The 23,676-nt window shown below is 47.3% G+C and overlaps 2 protein-coding genes across 2 annotated transcripts in view; one reads left to right on the top strand and one right to left on the bottom strand.

The window, feature by feature from the left end:
* Positions 1–5,942, bottom strand: part of LRIT1 (leucine rich repeat, Ig-like and transmembrane domains 1) — a gene marked incomplete at its 3' end in the record, with an annotated part of 55,116 nt that extends 49,174 nt beyond the window's left edge. Inside the window, exon 1 of the mRNA XM_082285695.1 lies at positions 5,791–5,942. The remainder of the gene's footprint in view (positions 1–5,790) is intronic.
* An 11,406-nt stretch (positions 5,943–17,348) lies between these two features.
* SLC18A3 (solute carrier family 18 member A3) lies at positions 17,349–18,935 on the top strand (the record flags this gene model as incomplete). The annotated part of the gene is made up of 1 exon (XM_082286677.1): positions 17,349–18,935. The coding sequence occupies one exon, from the start codon at positions 17,349–17,351 to the stop codon at positions 18,933–18,935; it is 1,587 nt and encodes a 528-aa protein (XP_082142803.1).
* Positions 18,936–23,676: the final 4,741 nt, after the last annotated feature.

The following is a 23,676-nucleotide window of genomic DNA, read 5'->3' as shown; positions in this document are numbered from 1 at the left end:
TACACTCCAGTCCATTTAATACAGTGACCTGTTCCCATTTACTGAATTGATTTGGCATATGAATGTTTACACTGCTGAGTGTATTTAAACTAATGGCTGCTAAAGCAGCTTATGTGACTTTTTAATCTAGCTTTTCCATAGAGTCATTTGTGGAATGACTGTTTGAAACAGACAAGAAATTGGGGCAAAACTTACGCTGACAGACACTGAAAATGGGATGATGTGTCCCCAGCAGTCACACAAGCAGATTTGTGGCTCATTCATTACCATCAGACTGTTTCCCACAGCTGAGCTTTTCCACAGGCCACCTTACCAGAGGCACAGCCTGTGAGGAGACCTCAGGCAAGCCCTGAACATCCTGCACTTTACAAAATTAATTTCATCCTCTGAAGCAGAAAATACAAATTCCTCTTTCTCCCTGAGGAAAGGGGCTGGTGGGGAATGTGACTAGTTAAAAAGAGAGGCCCAGCTGGGTAGCTCCTTCCCCTATGCTCTCAAGGGTTTTGACTTGATGATCTCAAAGATCTTTTTCAACCTAGCTGATTCTGTGATTCACACAGCTGTTTAAAAGATTCTATGTGAATTACAGGGAGCCTCAAAAGTTGCCACAGGTAGTTCTGTGTGGCTATCATTAAGCACTGAGGCAAAAGGACAACTGGCTACTGAAAGACAGTTTTAAGGGCATTCTGCAATGTACAGAGACTGGCTCTGATCACAGATTACCTGATTTATTGAGCAGGTGTAATATTCTGTGTCACTGATGGTAGAAGTCTTTGTGCCATTTTCCTGTAGAAAAAAATAATGTTGATCTCTTACAAAACACTAAGATATGTTGATCTGTCACCAAATATATCTGTATCATACTATTTTCCTTTTCAAAGTCTTCCATGCCTTTTTATAGTAATTAAGCATGCCACATCAAAAATCAAATCAGTGCAAAATCAAACTGACCCCCCAACGAGTCAGACAACTCATGTTGTTTCAGCATATGATGGAAAAAGTTAATCAAGGGACAGTAAGCAGTCTTTGCAAGAGTAATAATTAGATTTACTTTGCCTAATTCCTTGCACATGACCTTCTGATGTGCACTGCAGGCTCATCTACCCACCACACGGCAGCCCAGCAGACAACACAGGACCAAGTCTAGGTATTCTTCCATAACTTCTTCACAGGCCCTCTTGTAGGCATTGCCACTGCTGTTTTAAATGATCAATAAATTCACATCATGTTCATTTTAAAAATGAGCATTGTGTCAGGCTGCTATTCTGACACTGATATATCCTTACCAACACTGGTACAAACATTGCTTCAAAATTAGAGACAAAAACCCCAAAAAAACTCCTTCAAGGGGACTGATGCTCCCTGTCCCATCAAATATCTCTACATGCACATTCCCCCACAGAGCCAGGGCTGGTCTCACAATCACAGATCCCTGGTGACTGTCCCACTGCACTCAAAACTCTGCTCAGAGCAGAGTGTTTGTGATCCAAGATACAGAGATAAGAAAATGAGATGGGAAGGGATACATAATCACAATTATGGTTCCCATCTTTAGTTTCCTGAAGAAAACCCTATTCTGTCAGTGTGACTTCGAAGGTGAAGAGTCAGTTCCCATCACCTGTCACAGCAAGAAAAGAAAAAAAATCACCTTTGGGTAATCTCATTTTGGGGATAATCACGTTAGCTCAGCCTGACAGCCACTGCAGATCTGAGAGGCAGGAGGAGCAAATGCAGCATGATGTGGCCAGCCCAGCTCTTCACAAAAGCCACCTTCACTCCTGGGTAGTTGAAGCCATGCTCTGGGCAGGGCTGTCCACTTTTCTGGGCATCCCACCTCCTCACAGCAATGGCAGCATCTGACTTCTGCTGCAGCATCCAAAACTACGGAAGGAAATTGCACGATCTCCTTAAAGATCCACCCGGCAGTGGATTTCTGAGTGATTATCACATACCTCTGGTTACCCGCGGACTTTAATCACCCAAGAAGTGTGACAACCCCCAAAATGCACGCCCCAGTGTGTCTTATCAGTGGCAGAAATTACAGCGATGCATGAACAATGAGTTGTCCTTTCCACGCGTGCTTGGATCGGGCATGAATCCCGGGAGCCAACTCATGCCCTCTGCTGGGTCAAGTGCAGAAATCGCCTCTCTTCTTTCACCACTGCCAGCTCAAAGGCATGCCACAAGGTCATCTCCAAACACACCATACCGAGTATTTGCTGACTAGATACTTGGATTCTCAGCTGGGAAATGAAAGGTCATTCAGTGCTGTGCCTCCTCTCAAAAAGTAATATTACTTGGAAGAGAGCTGCTGAATGTAGCTCATCAGTCCCACACTGACAGTACAAAGTGGCAGAAAGCCGAGCAATGAGAAGGGGAAGCCAGGGGACTCTGTGATAACTGTATCTTCCGTTTCAGAAATTGCTTTGATGTTCTCCCAACAGGGGACAGATTCCATTTCCTTCAGTCTTTGCTGAAGCTTTAGTAGAAACATTGGCTGTTTCTGTTGGATGTTTAATTGGAAGTGGACTATATGATTTCCTGCAGAAACTAGGGTGTCCTCTCTCAGCACCCATCATGAAAAGGAAGGTTGGATAAGTAAGACCAGAACCAAAGGGGTGCCTAAAAACACAGAAGATATTCCTTGGAAGAAGGCAAAGACACAGAGGTGCATTCAGGCTGTAGTTACAAAATAATGGAAACCTCTACAGGCCTGGCTGGCTCCTGTATTGAGCACCTTGTCTAAGGAGCCCGGCCATGGCTCAGCTTGTGATTTATTTTAGACATCCAGACAGAGCTGACTGTGACAAGTCAGAGGGACATTCATTATCTGGTTTCTCCAGGCCGATGGCCACTGGCAGCACACACCTCACTGCAGCTTAATCGACTCTAAGCAGCCCAGACAGCAGCTGCCATTTGCTTTGTGCTCTTGCATAAATGCTGTGGATTTTGCGCTGAAATCTGGATTTGACAAACTGAGAACAAATAAAGATAGCTGATGGTGATACCCAAGCATCTGAGCAGGCTAACCTTAACAGAAAATACCTATGCCAGGAAAAAATTTGTTTCTTATATTTTTAAGATTTCTATTTTTGTTCGCTGTTCCCCAAACAGATAATTTGAACAATGTTAATCTCTTACATTGTGACCCATCTTCATTGACATAATCTTCATGTATTACTGGAGTTACAATAGAAAGAAATAAAAAAAGCCCAAAAGACAATGTCACAAGTGAATTAATATTTGACCCACTGATCATAAACCACAGTGTACACATCCTTGAAGAGAGGAAGCTTTTATCAGGATCCTCATGAAGTGTTTAGAGAGTACAAACCTAGGACTTCCTCCTACAAAATTCCTGTTGAAGCCAATAACTTTAAGGTGGTTCCTAAGTGAGGAAGAAATTGCTTAATGTTCTGTCAAGTATGAAGACACCAACATTTGTCAAGTAATGTTTTACTTTTTAGGTCAAAAACACTGCCTTGTACTTCTTAATTCTTTCTTTCAAATAGTTCTACCACTAAACACATGCCATTAGCCTACACATAATCTAGTGAAAATATATAACATTTAGTACCAAACTTTCTAAACATATACAACTGCCATCAGAGTCTCAGAGCTATCAAATCAGACAGTTGATGTTTCTGTGCAGAATTCAGTGTCAGCGTGCTTCAGCCAAGAACAACACTTGCTAAAGCAGCAAATCAGGGTTTATAGTGGTAAGCAACAGAGAATTAAGTTTTTATATCAAACCATCTAAGAAACAAGAGTAAACATTAAATAAGTGCACTCTGTCATCCTGAAGGTGGAATTCATTTCTCGGTATGCCCCAATAACTAAGTTCCTTCTCACTTCACAAAAACCTGTTTTTTACATGCAAAAGGTGGCATCAGATCTTTGTGAAAGGAATGAAAAATCAGAAGTTGTTCCATAGCTCAAACATGAAAATAAAATATTTTTTCCCACAAAAAAAAAGGAGACATGCAGAGATTCTCTGTTGTCAGTAACAATAAAAATATTCTCTAGAAAATAGACATGAATTACAGTAAATAGAGGGAACCCCATTCCCTGCCAGGCTGCATCTCCTGTAGCAACTGGGATATGTGCAAAGTGAAATTAGATTCTATCAAACAATGCTTCTCGGGCTGCTTACACTCGCTTCTTCTGTGCTCTCTTTCTCCTTTGCGGTTAAAAACTTCCCTAAAGGCTAGGCACTAGATAAAGGGATGCAGGGCTGAGCTGAAGAAGAAAAGGGCTTTTTTCCCCCCAAAACAGACGCTACCTTTGCACCCCCTACTGGGGAAACAGCCACGAGCAAACAGCCTGCAGAGTCTCACCACGGAGATCTGTCCCCCATCACCCAAATGTAACCACAGAGGAGCAGTTTTCATCCTAAACAGGTCATTTCTTCTAACGCCGTCATATCAGTTCGAGTCTACTCATAATATTTATTGACTTTAACTGCAGCCAGTGAAAAGTTTACACATAGGACTAATGCATAGTAAAAGAAGATCATGAAAATCCTTTATTTATCACATGCTTTCACAGTAACCAAATTCTTTTCTTTTTGTAAGGAAGGAGTTCTTGTATGCTGAGTAGAAAGGCCATTTAAACACCAAAAAAAAAAAAAAAAAAAAAAAAAAAAAAAAAAAAAAAAAAAAAAAGCTCTAGTAGCAATATATCATTAAATTATTTGTCCAGAGGACAAACGGACAAACATTTGTCAGCTACTGAAAATCGGGCTTTTGCTACTGACACACAGAAATGGCTGTGGCAGGTTTTTCGGTTAGCGAGGCTGGCGAGCCCTTTTCCAGAACCTTGACTCTCTAAGGTCAGCAGCAGATCACAATTTAATATTTTTGTTCTTATCTTTATTATATTTTTTATTAATACAAACAGTAATCCAAGGGAAAATTTTCATGTTATTCAGTAGAAAAAGGCGTTAAAATAAAAATATCCAGGAAAGCCACCAAAGAAGTTAGGTATTTGTTATCCCAGTTTATCAAAGGCAGCAATAAGCCCATTAGGAGCAGCTCTGCTGTTACATTTACAACCAGAAGGTGGCATTGAATGGCCACAAATTTGCTCCCAGTGTCCTGAACTGCTGCCTGCCAGAGCCGAGCAGGGAAGGGTCCTGGGCACTTCACGCAGCATAAATCTGAAATTTAGTCTACCACTCGCATAAACTCCCCTGGAGTTAGAGCAATGTAGCCAATAACTAATTCGTGTTACACTAGCAGCAAAAATACTTTATTTCTTCCCTCATGTCTCTTCCCCCTCGTGCAACCAACCCTTGGTATAACTGCCCTGGCCTTTTTGAAGACCACTGAAACCACAGAACTCAGAAGGACTCCACACCCCTTCGTGTGTACAATATGTGCAATACTCTCATGTGGAGCAGTGGAGCAGAATCTCAAGAGTTCAGGAGAATTTCAAAGGAGCGGGTACCCATGATCCTTACCACTTACTCACATCATCTCTAATGAAAAAGGTCCCACTATAGAAACTGGGGATGTGGCTGAATCCTGGGTTGGTTTCCAGCAATTCTGAAGGCCACGCTGCCACCTTGCCTCTCCTACAATGTTTCTGTACAGCTTCAGGGACGCGCCTCTATGGATGGCCCAGGCAGCAGCTTGCCAGGTTTTACTTCAGACAAAGTCCTGTCAGGACCTGGTGCACAGAGCGGAGCCCTGCCGGAGCAAGGGAAAGCTGCCCCGTGCAGCTGGGCGCCCATCGAAAGCATCCCTCACGTGGTTGTAGTCTCGGGAAGAAAAACCCACACACGCACACCTGCACATTGACACCAAAGAGAGCCTCAGAGCCCCGAGTTTCCTGCACGTGGTTCAGTGGAGCAGGAGCTCGATTCCCTCCCGCACTGCCCTGGATCCGCACCGCTCCCCTCAGTCCGCGGGTGCCACGCACTCCGGAGCGGTGGCACACCCTGGGGCCACCACTGCTCTGGCTGCACCACCACCTGTCTGTCACGGCTGCGGAAGAGCTGCCCCGTGACACGAAAAAGTCGAGGTTGAAGGGATGCTGGGAGCAGCCCCCACCCTGCGCTGCACGCACAGTGAGCAGCGGGGCCAGGGAGCAGCACTGGGGACACGCACAGGCGCAGGTTGCCTGGCTCCAAGCTGCCCCTCGGCACAGTGGATTTCCAAGTGGACTGCAGGAAACAGCAGAGAAGGAACAGAAGAGCCAGGGCCCTGCTCCCCTTGGTCTGCCACATCCCCTCATCATGTTGCAGTCCTGTCATCTCTTTGAAGGAGAGGGCTTTGCTGTCAATCAGTCATACTAACACCATGCAAACACATAGTACTCTGCCAGGAACAGTAGCTGTCTCAACACAGCTCTGGTACACTGACAGAAAAGAAACTAGAAACAAATAAAAATTTACCTTTTTTTTTTTTTTTTTTTTTTACTAAGACAGCTCAACATGGCTGTTTCATTTACTATTTTTAACTAGTTGGTCATTACTCCTTTCAGTGAAGCTTTGTCTTATTTATTCTAGTGTTAGCCCCAGCCCACCAAAAAGAACACATTTGGGAGAAGAAAATGCCATTTACTAAAATAGTACAACAGGGGGAAAAAAAACCAACAAAAAAACAAAAACCAAAAAAACCCAACAGCCATCCAAAATTGCAGAATGGAAGGATCAACTATTCAGGATATTACAACTGTAGTGCAGGATAGGGTGACGAGGTGGATACTGGGATTTCCTTCCTTCTGTGATCATTTGCATGCAAACGCAAAAGGAGACTCTTACAAGGAACAATCCAGTTGTTGGAATCACTCTGTATCTACACAGGATAAGTAGCAATTCTCTCAATGAGCTTTGACCTTATCTCAAACTTTATGTGTAGCTTTGTTTAGAAAAGAAATAAAGATAAAAATAATGTATTTTTATTCCTGTATTTCAGATAAATAATACAGAGGTTTCTGAGTATTTGGAGATCTATTTGTTTTGAAGAGAAGGGGCTCCAATTATGGACATTTAAAGAAGAGATCAGTTTTGTCAACACTCATGGCAGCCCAGACAAAATGAATATATGCGTGCAGAGGGAAAGCAGAGAAATAAAACTCAGGGTTGGAAGAAACCTTGCCATTTGGACTGCCAGTCATCTGGATCAGCAGAGCTTCCTGACAGCCTGTAGATCTGCATTTCCTGTTCCTGGGGCTTGGTAGTTGAAGGACAGAGAGGACAGGCTGAGACCAGCTCCCAGCATGACATGAGCTAGATGTGGTCCTGAGTCACACCTGGACATAACAGTATAAACGTGGTGTGTGTTCTTGGGAGTGCTTAGGTGTGAGCCCTGTTACTGCTGCCTCAGAAAACCTAAGGTGGGAAAGGGTTTGGAGTGAACAGACAAGGGCAGGTCGATCCAAGCAAAAGCACAGTGATGCTCAGTTTGTAGCACATGAAACTGCTGAAAGATTGAGTGCTACAAGAGACTGAGGGAAATGCAAGCAGAGCCCCTGGAGGGGAACCATTTTTCAGCAGGTCATGAGCAAGCCAATAATGATTTCCACTTCATTTGTGTGTGTGCTAAACATACTTGGCATTACTTCAGAGACTGGGGTCAAAAGTTCGATGATTGCTAAAGGCATTGTGCTAGAAGATGCATCTGGATAGCTGCTAGGGGAGGGTCAAAGCCAGGTTTGCACTAACCCTTACCCCTGCCCTGTCCTGGTAGGGTTTCCCAGCTGAGATCCATTATATATGCAACTGGTACCCTGAAAAATGGTCACAAAGTTTATCTTGTATGTTACCTCACTGCCAGGATGCTTCAAAACTGGAAGCAGAAAGCAGAGCAACTAGGGTCAGCATTTCTTTTGCCTCTCTCAATAGCCTTTCCATGCTGCTGGTCTCCTGAGTCAGCAAGAGCCTTTCTTTACTCCTGACCCTCTTCAGCATGTCCACCAAAAACATATCTAAGCACAACAAACACAAAAATTGAGTCGTGCATACATGAGCAGGGGGAGCAGCTCCCTCAACCAACCATTGCCACGGCCCTCTGGAAATGGAGGACACTGCACCATCAGCTGCTCACTGCTGGCTTTGCTGTAATGCAGCAGCAGCAGTAATGCAGTCCCAGCACTACCTGATATGCCTTGAGCCAAGGGACACACTTAGCAAGCAAAGGGCTGGACAGCCAATAACTTAATTTCTTGGAGACACCACCAGCATTTTAGCCTCACTCTTCAAGCTTTGGTGGTCTGGTGGACTCACAGTGTCAACATCACGTGCTCTGAGATACATGGTGGAGTTTTCCCCCACCTCCAAAGAACTCCTTGAACTCCATGATGTCCTTATGGTCCCAGTAACACTTCACTGTTGCTGCTTGGGGATAAGCTGAAAAGAAAACTATTTGCAAGCAGAGCTTTCTCTGCCTGAAGACAGTAACAAAGCTGCAGCAAAAAAAAAAGAGGGTCAAGTACACAAACACAATGTTGTGAGTGCCCCTTTCCACCAGCTCTCGATTTCTTCTTGACTCTCTTGCCTTTCTCTGAAACACACCTGTGTGAAAGAGACTCTCACAACTTTGTGAGTTTCAGCACAGTTTGACTTTCTTTGCATTGAACTGGCAGGAAAGGAGGAGGTTTATGTTGGTCCTGGGTGCATTATACTGACTGTATTTTCCAGGCACAAGTAGCCCCACAGAAATCTTCTGGGGAAACTGCAAACAGATTCAAAGGAAATGGAGAACCAGAGGCTTCCATTAACTCACACAGGGGCGTGGCTGAACTGGATTCAGGTACTGATTACTAGCTGGGCAAGATAGAGGCTCATTTTTCAAGGATCTCTGTGCAACTGCCTTGAACTTGAATAGGAGCTTGCAATGCATGCTCTAAGGCTGTAAGACTGATAGGTATGCATTGTCAATTTGACTTTTCACAAGGTGGGGAGAAGTAAAGGAAAAAAAACCATTTCTTTTTTTAGCAACCCTCCCCTGCCTTTTTTGTAATCAAATTCACCATAATGACCACTGTACTAAATCTAATAAGAAATCTGAGTTTCTGGTTTCCATTGGCAGCCATTTGCACAGCTCAATTTAGGCAACTCACTAAAGCATAAGAACAGTATTCGTAGACAACCTTCTTGAGTCAGTAAGAAGAAAAGCTTACCTAGACAGTATTAAATCACTAAAATTGACTGTACCCTATTGCTTATGCTCTGATTCCACTGGCAGGAAGGCTCTGAGCTGGCTTATTTACACACACACTAGTGAACTCGTTCACACACAGCTGCTTTCCACCTCAGAGCAATAAAAGTTAATAAAAATAATTAAACCTCATCAGCCTTCAAGCATTTGGAAACCCCAGAGCCCCATTGCCAGATCCTCTGCAAATGCATCAGCCTTCCCATGAGAGAGACTGGGGCTCAATTCCTGCAGGGACTGGCTGCCAGAACTACCACAGTGCCTGGTCATCACACTCCAGCAACAGATTATTCCACGCTATCGACCCCCCTGCTCTGGGTTAATTCTTTTAATTGTCTCACCACATCTTTTCCCATTAGGCTGATGTAACTTGTTTAAGCATACACAGATTGATTTATGACAGCACTAGGGATGTTAATCAGATGCTTGCTCTCCAGTTAATGCATGCTCAGTGAGAGATGCAGGACAGCAGTCTCCCATATGGGAGCTCCAGCCTTTTGCCTTGAAATCAAAGGCAGCCTCCCAGTGAGAGCAGAATTACAGTGCTCCAAGAATAGTGGCTTCCACTGGCGTTATAGGTAAGGCAAGGTCACCGCATCCTGCTCTCAATTCTCAAGTGCCATCTTCTTTAAATATAGCAGCAATCAAGGAAGTGCAAAATCTCTTTAAAAGTTCACTGTTAGGAAATTACTGGAGCCTATTGAATTCCTAAAATTTTGTCAGGAGGTAAAGGGTTCCCTTCAAATGCAACCTCATTTGTCTCCAATTAGAATCAGTTTCCTTCACAGTGTATGTTCAACATCCTTTAGCTCATTGCTGCATGTTCCCTGCATTTCCCTTTTACTCCAGGGATGTGCACATAGTACAGAAACCTGCACAGAACAGCCTTCTGTTCCATACATACAGTTTAGGTCATGAAAAGCACAGAATACATAATGCTCATATACTGTGAGTTGAAAAACAGAGTTCTCAACAGTACCAATAAAAATTTGCAAAACTTTGGGGAAAAAAATAGGATATCCCACAGAACCAAAGTACATTTCATTCTGTTGCCATGATCACAATTAAAACAATTGGGTACATTAAAAAAGAATTAAGTTCATCTGCAGGTGCCACCATCTAACTGAAAGTCAAAGAAAACTTGCACTGTAATTTTGTGTTTCTGGGACAAAAAAAACCCAAACAAATAAACAGTAAAACAAACAAAAGAAACTCCCACACATCCACTGTGCCAAACTGCTTAAGGAGACTGGAATTCTGATTCTGAATCTAACCTACATAACCAAGCATTCTTTAGGATCACCAGTCCCATCACATCTTAACAGCAAATCCCATGCATTTTCCCACCAGCAAGAGGGCTCAGAGCAGAAGCTCTCTCTGCTCTCAGTTTCTCCCAGGTACTCCTCCTGCTACCCAGCTGGTCCTGCCTTGGTTAGCAGCAAATGGACTTCATCTCCTTGGATTTTCAAATCCTCCAGAGAGCTTTCAGTACAATTTCTAAACACAAATTTACTACATGAGCTGACTTCTCCTGAAGTTTATTCCACTTATGGTCTACTCTTCTCAGTTTGGGGGGCATAGACATGCTCAGGATGAGACACCAGGAAAGAGAGGGGAAACTAACACTAATTCCATGTGCTTCCAGTCCAAGCAGGGAAGCAACAGGAGGTGCTCCGCTCCTGAGAGCCATTCAGTGCAGTCCAGATTTCTAATGTTGGGCACCTCATACTTGCAGCAAGTTCTCTGAGAACAACCTTCATGCTGAGAGCAACTTACAGTATTTTCAAACAAAATAAGAGACAACTGTACAAGTACCTTCAGATGGTTCGTGAACAAAGAGAAAAAAAAAAAAGTCTAATGTATTATTTAGGACAGATTATTATTCAACTTTATTCAAAAATACCAAAGGCTGCTTTGATAGATCTAAAAGCACCAGCAGGAGCCACTGCCCTTTATATCTTGTAAAGAAGAGCCCCCAGCTGACAAGGGCCACGTGGACTATATACTGCTCTGAAGCTGCAGTGGCAACAGAGACTTCAGCAGACACTCCAAATGACAAAAAGCACCACAAAATCAGCACCTTCACTCTTATGCCTCTAGTGACAATTTCAAGCATTCACTCCAACTGCAGCTTCACAATGACACCAGGTCACACCATCCCAAGACCAGCCTCAGGTCAGCAGGCTAAGAATCAGTCTTGTAATGAGGTAGGAGGCATGATGCACACCTGATTTCCCTTCCTAAATTTGTGTGAATACTAATCCCACACACCCTTAAGGACCTACAAGGTGGCTTCAGTCTCCACTGGTTTTATCTCTGCTGTAGAAAGGAGCATTTTCCCCCCTGTTTACAAGCAGTTTTCAATGCTTTGAAATGCCACAGCTATTCAAAATGTTAATGCAGAGAATGAAAGCCATAGAAACATAACTTCTCATGAACTAAACAGTGCACTGGGAAGAGATGGGCAAGGCTGGTGGCAAACACTGCCACAAACCTAACGTATAATATAGGCACATGAGTAAATATCTAAGGTTTAGATATTTAGATACATTAGATGTAGATGTACATGAGTAATTATCTACGTTTACCTTTTCTGATTTCCTTAGGTCACATGGAAAAGTAGGATCCACTACAACTTTATGTTGTTTGTCTCCAGACACCAATGCCTAGCTCATACTTACAATTTTCTCCTTGGCAATAATTTTGTAGAAAGGCATTACAAAATTGCCAATCTGACACCACTCTTAAAGCCACAGATGCCTGAGCTTTTCTTGACAGAGAAATTTTACTTAAATAGTTAGAAGATACACGCTGACTGACGTATCCTGTCACAGGGATATGTCACTTACAATATGTCTTGCCAACATATATTTAATTATTTGCCAAGATATTTGCCTCCCCCTTTAAGTAAAACATTCATATTCAATTCATTCTGCTTTGGACAAATGAATGTCTTTGCAGATTATCAACCCAAAATATCTGACAGGTTTTTTGAAATATCTTTCTTCTGTAGTCAGCATGAGGAGAATGTCCAGCATGATGGAAACGCACATTTGAACTGTCAGCAAACTAGATTGCCAATCTGACACCACTCTTAAAGCCACAGAAACTATTTGTGAGCATATGGAAGATGTGTTTCCTGCTGTCACAGTTCTGAGAGGCTATTAAGCAATGAGGAATTTGATTTGGACTGCAGCAAAGCCCCAAACAGTGAGCAGAGATGAGTAGCTAGTGGAGAAGCACATTAAGAATCAGGAGTATCAAACATTCTTTCAGCTCCTGTTCCCCGCAAAATTGGATTAGAAATGAGTGCATGTATGAACTTGAGGAGTCTTGGAGCAAGGATAAATTCTGTATTTTTACAACTGAAAAGATGAAAACCAGGATAACTTTGGGGAAAAAAACATACTTTTGTGGTTGGTTGGAGAACATTTTGACAGGCTTCCGCAAAAGAGCAGAAAAAGACATGATGGACAAAAATGGTGTTCAAGGACTAGGAAGAGAAGCAGTCCTTGGGAGGAACAGCATCTTCCCAGATTTTATAGCTGCTTCTTGCATCTCAAAGATGGACACCACTTGTCATGCTCATGTAGCCTGGAACGAACATAGCAAATGTTTGAAGGATATAAAGAAGAGAAAAATGCGGTTTGAGGTGATGCACACAGTAGACATAGGCTTAGTGGGAACAAAACAGGAAAAGAAATTTCAAACTTAATGTCAGGAGACTACTCAAGCCCTGAATTTTATTGGACAGATAAGTATTCTCCAAGAGGGAAAGTGGAAATTCCATTCACTGAGCTATTTATGTGTTCAAACACGACTTCATCATAGAGAATGCCCTGTACTTTTAGAGTTGGAAGACACACCATCATTTACTAGCTCTCTTTAACTGAAAAATTGTATATTACAACTATCAAGAACACCAACTATTGCTAGAGCTGACATAAGCTTAGACACAAATCCTTGAATAGCTTTTTCCCTTATTTTTCACATCTATTTTTCCTCTCTCTCTAAGCATTATTTCCATAGAATGAAGCAGCATGAAGTATGGGTGTAAAATTAGTTTTAAAAATCCACCCTGGTCATTTTATCATTCCTCAAAGTATGACAACCATTTATAAAAACCAGATTTGCTTATTGAACAAAGATTTTACAGAAATGGAAGGGCACATTTTCATGTCCAGTCCCCATCCCACATTACACCTGTTGCACACATGAAGTTTTGACAGAGACTTACAAGACACACAGTCCCCGCAGAAGGCTGCGCCTGGTGGCTAATCCTGCTCATGCCAAAACTACCATTGGCTGGAGGGGCTAAGGCTTGTCCAGCCAGGACTGCCAACCAGCCCAGCTGGAACCCAAAGCAGGACCAGCAGAGGGCACCAAGCCTTGCCTGGCATGCCCCTGCCCAGTGCCACCTCATGGCACCAGCAGCCACGGGGTCTGCCAGCCACTGGCAGGACTCCCCCTTTCCTCTGCTCTCCAAAGCTCCTCTGCGTGCCTTCATGTGCTTCTGACTGTGCTGTGTCTCCATCTGCCTTGGCAACAAAGGTTTTAGAGCCCAACAGGAAGAGCAGAAACCTCAGCTATTACCGACATACAGGAGTATGTTAATGGATAATGCAAAATACCAAAATAATGAGTTGTTTTCTCAGTAATTACATTCATGACAATAACTTACTGGCTGCCATTTAACAGCCTGACCATTTTCTGCACAAAAATGCATTTGAAATTAAGTTGCTGAAAATTGACCTTACCTTCTATCTCTTCCCTCTTCCTCTACCACACTTCTAAAGATTGTAACATACCTGTCAAACTAGGTGAGCTTCTCCTATTTGGAGAATCAGATTAGCAGGTGTTTTAATCGAAAAAGAAACACATAGTTAGTTTAGTCCTAAATGCTAAAAGGTATTGCCATATCCTTAAGGGGGCAAGACTCTCTATTGCAGACATTAAGTACTTAGGCTATTAAGAGTATTAATATGTTGCAGACCTGTGGAACTCTAACTCTCTGATTCACTGTGTTTGGATACCTCATAGCAAAAACTTTTTCTCCTGTGAAAGAAAGGCTCCTAAGGATGCTCAATTAACTCAGTTCCATTCCTGACAGCTGACTGCATCCCAGCTTCTCTCCCTCTCTCTCTCTCTTTGTAAAATCACCCTGATAGAGCATCAAAAACAACTGTCATTTCAAAGCACAAGGACTATCTATTCAGTAGGTACCAGGACAAGAAAGAGCAGAATGTACACAAGTAATTTTATCTTTTTAACCACTCATATATTTATTTTGATGTTTGGAGAGAAACCTCTCTCACTTTTCCAAAATTTCCAATGTAGGTAGGTCTTCCTTTTTAAAATGAGTGTTAGAAATGTGATCAACTGGTCATACTAAACCTCACTTTATCCTCCCATTCAACTTAAACTGATATCATCATCATCATCATACATGAAGGTTCGTATACTCATATGTGTTATATATTCTCTAGAATATTTTTCTGAAGTCTTGAAGATCCTAAGTATAATTTCTCTTCCTGGGCCATGGGCTTTTTTGGATTCAATAATAAATTGCATTTTATTGCCAAGCAGTCATCCTGAGCTACTTTTCCTTCATCTACAGCCTCTACAACAAAGAAAGTGGTAAAAGCCCTGGTGCAGTAAACTCTGTTCTTTACACAGATCCAAAATCTTCTCTATCTCCTTGACATTAACAGTGGTTTTCCAAATCCACATGCTCTGCACTGGAGGACAAATGAAGTACATCACCTCCTCCGCATTTCTCTTCTCAGACTAAATAATTGTCACATCTCTGGGCTTTGGGATAAAAGCACAAAATTTTAAAAGTCATCTCATCTCACCTTAAAGTCCCTTCCCAAATATAATTATAAATTTCTAAGCCAAACACCAGGGAGACTTTTTTTAAACTTTAATTTACTGTGGGTCCATCAACTTTGACCACACTTGAAGGTACATTTTCTCCCCATTAGTTCTGTCTAGTCAAAGAAGCTCACGTAGCGATGACGCATCTCTTGCAGATAAGGGTATCTGCTGATTTGATTTACTAAGGAAGCTAAATTTATTATGCAACATTTTACAAGTATAATTCTGCTTTCTCTTGATGGTAATAAATTCAATATCAACTCCCATGAGACAAGAGAACCAGTGCTTTTATTATCCAGACATGACCCCCAGAGCCAGATTCCATTTTAGAGACGGGAAATGACCATATCTCTGATTAAAAGGGAAACTTTAATCAAATAAAGTGCCTCATCAAGCGAGAGCCAAGATTCCAATACTCCTGACTGCAGCACAGCAATGATCCAAAGTCATATCTGCCCCCAACCCATTACCGCCTACTGCAAACGTGATATCCATCCCAAACAGGAGGTGCATCCTTCAGCCATTTCCTCATCATCTGGGTAGCTGCTCCTCCCACGCTCGCAGTCCTGTGCAGAGACGTTCCCAGGCAGCTACCCCAGGGTCTGTTTGAGGAATCAGAAGAGGATGGAGTTGGTAGTGTTTGGTTTGATTTTTTCCCAACTAAATCAGTCTCACAGGTGACAAGTATCTTGACACCGTGCAGCCAGGTGCAGCAGCCTTGGCTTTCAGCTCAGTACCCTTCCAGTAAGACTCTTCTATTCCTTCAGACACTTTCCTTCTACACCCTGAATTAGCTTTCGAAGCATTTAGGATAATAGCTTATTTAGAGTCCCAAGTCAAGATCTTTGTCCCGACTGTCACTGGTGCATGTTTGCAGTTTTACAGTGGATGCAGTAAATGAATAACAAATAACGGTAACAACGAAAATATGGATCTCTCGGAGTACTGTTATTTTAAATATGCTCTAAGATTCCACTTCTGTGTAAGCACAATTGGATCTGTGTGCCACTCCATGCAGGGATCCATCTTAAAGTCTTTCTGACCATCTAGAATGTTTTCTTGCAACAGAGCAAGATACAGCAACTGACAGATAAATCATCTCCCTTTCAGCTGTGGAAGCCCAGGTATGCAAGCAAATGAAGTTGCCCAAAATCCACATTTACTCAGGAAGCGCTCGGCTGAGAGATGCGGTTATTTCATACAGCCTTCTGCAGAGATCCTCCTTGGATCAGCCCGCATGTCACTTCTGCTACAGGAGTAATGATATGCTGCTTTATGCTAAAGAGTATCTTCTCGATACCAAAGCCTCTGCACCGAGTGAGGCCCCCTGCTCTGCAATGCTTCCAGCTGCCGCACTGGCCCGGCAAAATGCGGGCAGTGTGTAACACAACCGCACTTGAAGATTATTTCCCTGGTGTTTGTCTGAGTGTTAGACACATGCTCGCAGGCAGGAAGATAGTTACTGTGTTGCTCTCTGATTACCAATGAAGATTCCATGGTATGACGCCCTCCACCCGAGGCAGGGCAGGGCTCAGCCCAGCCCGGACTAGCCCCGTTCCCGATTAGCCCAAGTGCCCCCGAGGGCCCCACACCCTGCCCTGGCCCGGCTACGCCGTCGCGGGCGGACCCGCGCCGCGTGTTCCCGACCAGCCCCGAGCAGCTCTCGGGTTAGACGGCGGTAGGACAGCGGCAGAGCCCGTAATCGCCGACCTCCGCAAGCGAGCCGGGCTCTGCTGAGGCAGCGCCGACGCGGGCCCGAGAGGACACGGCACCGCTGCCCGCAGCACCGGCGGGCGCACATCGCACCCGGGCCCTGCCGCCCAGGCCCAGGGGGAAGCAACGGAGAGCTCCGTGAGGCTGGCAGAGAGCCGGGCTCGCTTCCAGCGCTGCCCGGGCGTCCGCGGCCAGCCGGGCCGTCGGGCCGCCACCTCGGGGGCGGTGCCGCGTCCCCGCCGCCCCCCCCAGGCACACCCCCGGGGCGGGGAGCCCCGGCGGCACCCCCGCCCCGCAGCCCCCTTACCGCGGCGGGCAGGGCTGCCGTCGCCGGCGCGGTGCAGCGGGGCGGGGCGCGGGGACGGGCGGGCGAGCGGCGGGGCCGGCGCGGTGGCGGGGGCGGGTGGGGTTTCCGTGCGCGGCGCTTATTAGTGTGGTGATGGAGGACCGGCCCCTCGGAGCCGCCTCGCAGCGGCGGCGCGGACTGACGGCAGCCGCCCGGAGGTGAGCGGCGGCGGCTCGGGCGGCCGAGGCGGCGGGGCCGCCCCCGCCGTGCCCCATGCGGGCGGCGGGGCGGCGGCGGCGCTGCTGAGGGCGATGTCGGAGGCGGGGGGCGCGGGCCGGGCGCGGGCCGCCGTGGAGCGGCTCTCGGAGGCGGTGGGCGAGCGGCGGCGGCAGCTGGGCACCGCCATGGGGGAGGCGCGGCGGCAGCGGCGGCTGCTGCTGGTGGTGGTGTGCGTGGCGCTGCTGCTGGACAACATGCTCTACATGGTCATCGTGCCCATCATCCCCGACTACATCGCGGCCATGCGCGGCGGCGGGGGCACCGCCGGCCCGTCCGCGCCCGCGGGGGGCAACGGGAGCGGCGGCGGCAACCGGAGCCTTCTGCCGGCGCGGTACCCGCCGGCCTCGGGGGGCAACGAGGACGTGCAGATCGGGGTGCTGTTCGCTTCCAAAGCCATGCTGCAGCTGCTGGTGAACCCCCTCAGCGGCACCCTCATCGACCGCGTGGGCTACGAGGCGCCGCTGCTGGCCGGGCTGGCCGTCATGTTCCTCTCCACCGCCACCTTCGCCTTCGCCGAGAACTACGCGACGCTGTTCGCGGCGCGCAGTCTGCAGGGGCTGGGCTCTGCCTTTGCCGACACCGCCGGCATCGCCCTCATCGCCGACCGCTACGCCGAGGAGCCGGCGCGGAGCCGCGCCCTGGGCACGGCGCTGGCCTGCATCTCCTTCGGCAGCCTGGCCGCCCCCCCCTTCGGCGGTGTCCTCTACGAGTTCGCGGGCAAGCGGGTGCCCTTCCTGGTGCTGGCCTGCGTCTGCCTCCTCGACGGGCTGCTGCTGCTGGTCCTGGCGCCGCCCGGCGGCACGGGGGCACGGGCCAACATGCCTGTCGGCACCCCCATCCACCGCCTCATGATTGACCCCTACATTGCCGTGGTGGCAGGGGCCCTGGCCACCTGCAACATCCCCCTGGCCTTCCTGGAGCCCACCATCGCCAACTGGATGAAGGATTCCATGGGGGCTAGCGAGTGGGAGGTGGGCCTCACCTGGCTGCCCGCCTTCTTCCCCCACGTGCTGGGCGTCTACGTCACCGTCCGACTGGCTGCTGCGTACCCCCACCTGCAGTGGTTTTACGGGGCCCTGGGCATGGCCATCATCGGTGCCAGCTCCTGCTTGGTGCCAGCCTGCAGGAATTTCGGACAGGTCATCATTCCCCTCTGTGGCATCTGCTTTGGCATCGCCCTGGTGGACACAGCCCTGCTGCCCACCCTGGCTTTCCTGGTGGACGTGCGTCACGTCTCTGTCTATGGCAGTGTCTACGCCATTGCGGACATCTCCTACTCCGTGGCATATGCCCTGGGGCCCATTGTGGCCGGCCAGATTGTGCACACCATGGGCTTTGCACAGCTCAACCTGGGCATGGGGCTTGCCAACGTGCTTTATGCCCCTGTCCTCCTCTTTCTCAAAAATGTCTGCCAAATGAAACCCTCTCACTCAGAGAGGAACATCCTCCTTGAGGAAGGACCTAAGGGACTCTACGACACCATCAAAATGGAGGAGCGCAAAGGTGTGGGGAAAAGCCTCCAGCCAGCAGGAGGGATGGATGAGAATGGCATGGACTCTTATCACAGAGACCTGAAAGGGGTATCTGAGGAGGACTCATCAGACTATGAGTACAGTTAGGTTCCCCCACGTGGCCCAGACCCAGGAGCAAGGAGAGACGTATGGGAGAGAGACAGAGCGGGGGATGAAAACGTTACTGCATTATGTTTCTGTACTGATGTGCAATATATACAGTTTAACCCTTTGTCATGATGTAATGGCTTTCTTCTAGACTTACTTTTAATCAGTATTTCCCTCAGCGTTCTGGCAAGGTGGAGGGGGTGGGGAATGTGAGACAGACCTGAAGAAAATTATTGCAGTAATCATTAGCAGAAATCTGAGGGGATCTTTCAGAAAAAAAAAAAAACACCAAAAAGAAAACAAAAAACCCAACAGCCTTGTAGCTGGGGTATAATTGTGCAGAGTATTCTCGAGCTGAAACTGTGTGTGACATACTGTATATCTCTGTAAAAATTACAAGAAAAGCAAAAAAAGTATGTGTAAAATTTCAAATGGTGTATTCAGGGACTTAGTAAATCTTGTGTACATGTACTCAGACTTTCAGTTGGTTTCATATATTTAAGAAGAGCAACATCTGTCTCATTTTATTCTTCCTTGGGAATAAACTGAACTATTGTACTTTTTTTTTTTTTCTCTTTTGTGCTGCTCTCCGGTAAGTGCAATATGCTGTATTATGTTGAAGTCCAAGTTACAAGAATAATACGATCTGAATAAACAGAATTGAAGGGGATCGATTGTCTTTCGTTTTGTTGTTGAGGGCTGCTTCAGGGAGGGAGCTGGTAGTACTCAGTATAGCCCCTAAGATAACAATTCCCCAGAGCACAATTCTCACTAGCTACCAAAATCGCATAGGAGGAAACCCCAGTACAAAATGTTCTCATTCATTCTTCACAACCTAACGGCTCTGAGCAAACAACATCGCGCTGCAACCGTGCTACTGCTTGCCTAAAACCAGCTCCTTGAATTCTTATGCGAATTCAACTTTTATTCCCCACAATCATGAATTTAAATTTTCTAATCTTTCAAAAATTACATCACCAGCAGTTAGAGGTACGTTACTAGAAGGTGCCTTTCTCGGTGCTAAATGCTGCCCCAATTGAAAGGCACCCACCTCAGTTAGTCGACAGGGATTAAACAAAAACAAAAGATGGTGAAATGCTTCATTCAAACATTTGCAAAGAGTGGAAACCTTCGATCCACTCACAAGGGACCCAGACTGCATAATTTTCCCTGTAAATTTCTCTTAATATAAAATAAAGTCGTTTGTTTTAATTCCTAATCCATTAGGAAACAAAATAAATTATTTGTAATCGCAAAATGGGGGGAAAGACATTTACAAGCGGCCATAGCACCTATTAAGGGCTCCCAGCCGTCCCTGGGGATCTGGGCGCCGCGAGGGAGCCGCGGAGCAGCGGCCGGTCAGTTCCGCCGAGCTGCGCGGGACGCGTGACCCCGCAGCTCCCGCCGGGGCCGTCGAGTCGCTGCTCAAGCGGCGCAAAACTCATGAAAACAGCGGGATGGCGCTTCGGCACGGGGGTTCGGCGAAGGAGCAATGGCGGTGGGAGGTGAGACCCGCTCCCTTTAACCGCAGCCGCTCCTTTGTGGAAAGCGGCAAAAGCGGAGCCTCCTGCGCTCCGCCGCCCGCGCTGCCGCCCCGGGCCGCTGCTGCTGCCGACCCCATGGCAGCTCCTACAGAGCCGGGCCCTCCCCCGGGACCGCTGCCGCCCCGTCGCGGCTTCCACCCCTCCCGGCCGTGGTACCGGCAGTGCCGCCCGCCCCTGTTCGGCTACCGAGCTTTCAGGAGCCGCAGATGCCCCAAGGCGACACTTCTCGACACTAGCGACAACCCCCGTGGAAACGCGGGTCTGCGAGCACAGTAGCCCCTTGGGGCTGCCCTTGCCGCGGCCAAGGCTGACCCCTCACGGAACACGGCCAGCACGGGGCGAGCCGGCGCAGCTGCAAGCCCCGGGCGCAGCAGCCGCAGGGGCACCGCGGGCGGGAGCAGCGCAGGCAGCAACGCCTGTTGCGCGCAGCGGGAGGGGCGGTGGGGCAGGGCCGGGCCGGGCCGGGCCGGGCGGTGCGGGGCGGGGAGGAGCCAGCGGCGGCAGAGTCGAGCCGCCCTCCTCACGCCCCCACCCAGAGGGGACCTGGCCGCGGAGGAGGCGGCGGTACCTTGGACAGAGCCGCCGCGACTGGCAGAGCCCGCCCGGCAGCCGCTCCGGAGCTCCCCGACGAGCAGGTACGGGCGGGCGGGCTGCGCGCCCCGCGCTTGCCGCTGCCCCGACGGCGCGGCTGCGGGAGAGCCAGGGGCCGGGGAGAGCGGGAGCGGGGGCGGCGAATCTCTCGGAGAGGAGCCGAGCAAGCTCCCCTCGCCAAACTCCGCGGCATCGGCGGCAACCCACAGGGCCGCCCCTTTTGCCGCCGGCCGAGTGTCCCGCCGCGAAGGGCGGCTCGGGAGGGAAAGGGCTCCCTCGGGTCTGAGGCTTAGGAAGGTCTCGGGACGTGCCGGCAGCTTCAGGCGGAGCGTGAGCGCTCCCCGACGGGTTCGGCGCTACCATACCCCTCAAGGAGCTCACGGCCGGCGACAGGGCGGCTCCTGGCTCCGCTCGCAATGTCCACAGCCGCAGCAGTGCGAGCTTCACACGTGTATTCCTGACAACGCGTACATCCCTCTTAACTTCAAGCATAGATTTCTGAGAACTTTAAGCTTACCTTCCTGATAAGACTGAGAGTGAGGATGAATAGATGGGGGCTGAATGTATTGCCCCAACAACATTATATACTGCAAGCTGCCTCCCGAGTCCACCGTGTCAGGAGAACTCAAGTATAAGCACATGGGCTTATTTTGGTCCTTCTCTGCTATCTGCTAACGGAGAGATCAGTGCCTTTTGTTGTGGATTTGAGTTGCTGCTTTGAGCTGTGGGGAAGGCCACCCGGCTTCCCAGCCTGCTGTGACTCGCAGCGACCGTGCTAAGCCGCTCACCCTGGCCCTCTAGCTAAGCCAGCTGTAAATAAAAACAGCTAGGATTATTTTTTTCTTTTTTTGCCTAATAACTTTGACAATGTACCTCACAGCTTTCTAGTGAGAAACTTTGAAGCCATCTTGAATTTCTGCAGGATTTTCTCCTGTGTCAGTTTTCCTGTCCTTTATTAAGCAAATACAGGATTGGGTGTGATGCTAAGCTGTCAGCGCTTGAACCAGAGACAAAGCCTCCGTTCATCTCCGCAACAGAGAAAAGCACAGTTCAGGCTACCACCTCCAAACTCTTTATCACACTGTTTTTACAGATATGCAGGGCTGTTAGTAGTAGCATTTCCCACAGACACAGAGCCAATATAGACTTTTAGTCAGTGTGACACTATATTGTGGTTTGACAAAAAAAACATAAGGAAAGAAAGAACAAAAGTCCCAGCAAAAAGAATACCAGCAAGATTTTTCCTTTGGGGAATACAGTTTGAGGGGCTCTAAAGACAAAATGGCTGCTCCGTGTTTGAATGCAGGTGGGGGGCTGAGGCCAGCCCATAAACAGCTGGGCAAGCCAACAGTCTTCCAAGAGTTACAGGACGTGTGCATTATTTGAGGTGCTTTGAACTTGCGTTTTAGGAATAGAGTGCCTGGCTAAGTGATGAGACCTGTGCCACACACGAGAGGGAGCAGAGCAGTGGAATGGGTTAAGGCGGCCTCTGCATGAGGGAAATCGCCTCTCACCTGGGTTGAAATTGTGAGCAGATGATAGATCAACACGAGTTTGCTGTGTGGCTCATTGCAGGGCCCCAGGGACATCTCTCAGCCTTATACAACCTATTTCACAGCACATGGCCCCACTGACAGCCAGTGCAGGACAGGGAGAGGACAGGATCGACACAAGGTGTCAGTGACCACATACACATTGGCAGAGCCATGCTAAAGCTGCAAGGCTGGAATAGCCAAGCTAATTCCTCATGAGAGGAATAATCCACAGCCATCTCTGCCCGTTGCTAAACAAACCTCCTCAACTCACTTTCATACACTGTAGGGTTTAATCCAAATTGTTCTTAAAAGCTGTTGCAGAAACAATTCCAGTTCCCTGAATGTAATAATTCCAAAGACTACAGAAAAAAAATTATTTTCTACAGTCAACATGTTATCTTTTATATTTTGTGTACACACAGTGCAAAGTAATTAAAAGAAAACCAAAAAACCTCTAATCCATCAAGACCTGATTGGACACAAAAAATTCACTCTGCTTTAGCTGTAATTGCATATTGTCATAATTGAAGGACAATCTCTTGGTGTGGTCACTAGTATATCAGAAGAAATATTTGTGTCAGATAGCTTATTCCTGCACGGAAAAGGAGCTAGAGGCATCTTTAGAAGTGAAAACCAGGATAAGCACAGTACCAGAGAGACAGGAGTGGAAGTATTTGCTCTGTCACAGATTACTTTTGTGGCTTTTGGCAGATTAAGCCATCTCCCTGGATAGGTATATGCTGTTTGGAAAGACTGCTCTACAAAGTGGCTCAAATCCAGTGTACAGCACCCCTGCCAGTCCTCCCACAGCCTTCACAGGCAGGCTCACAAGGTCCCCCAGCCCAGACCTATGCCCCAAAGCATTCATATCCTGTGAGATTCTAGGCTGCAGAGGGCAAAGGCACATCTCCATCAAGCTCCTTTTTACATCTTCCAGCATGGCACCTCACTGTACCCATGGAACAGTGCCATGAAAAACACATTTAAAGACTGTGGTGCTTTCATATAAAATGGTAAGGGGAGAAAATATAAGATCCTAATATAGAAAACTGCAACATTACTATTACCTGT

This window comes from Coloeus monedula (genome assembly GCF_965178545.1).
Source record: "Coloeus monedula genome assembly, chromosome: 8".
Taxonomy (NCBI): Eukaryota; Metazoa; Chordata; class Aves; order Passeriformes; family Corvidae; genus Coloeus; species Coloeus monedula.
Note: the sequence above shows the minus strand (reverse complement) of the source record. Positions and strands in the feature narration are given on the sequence as shown.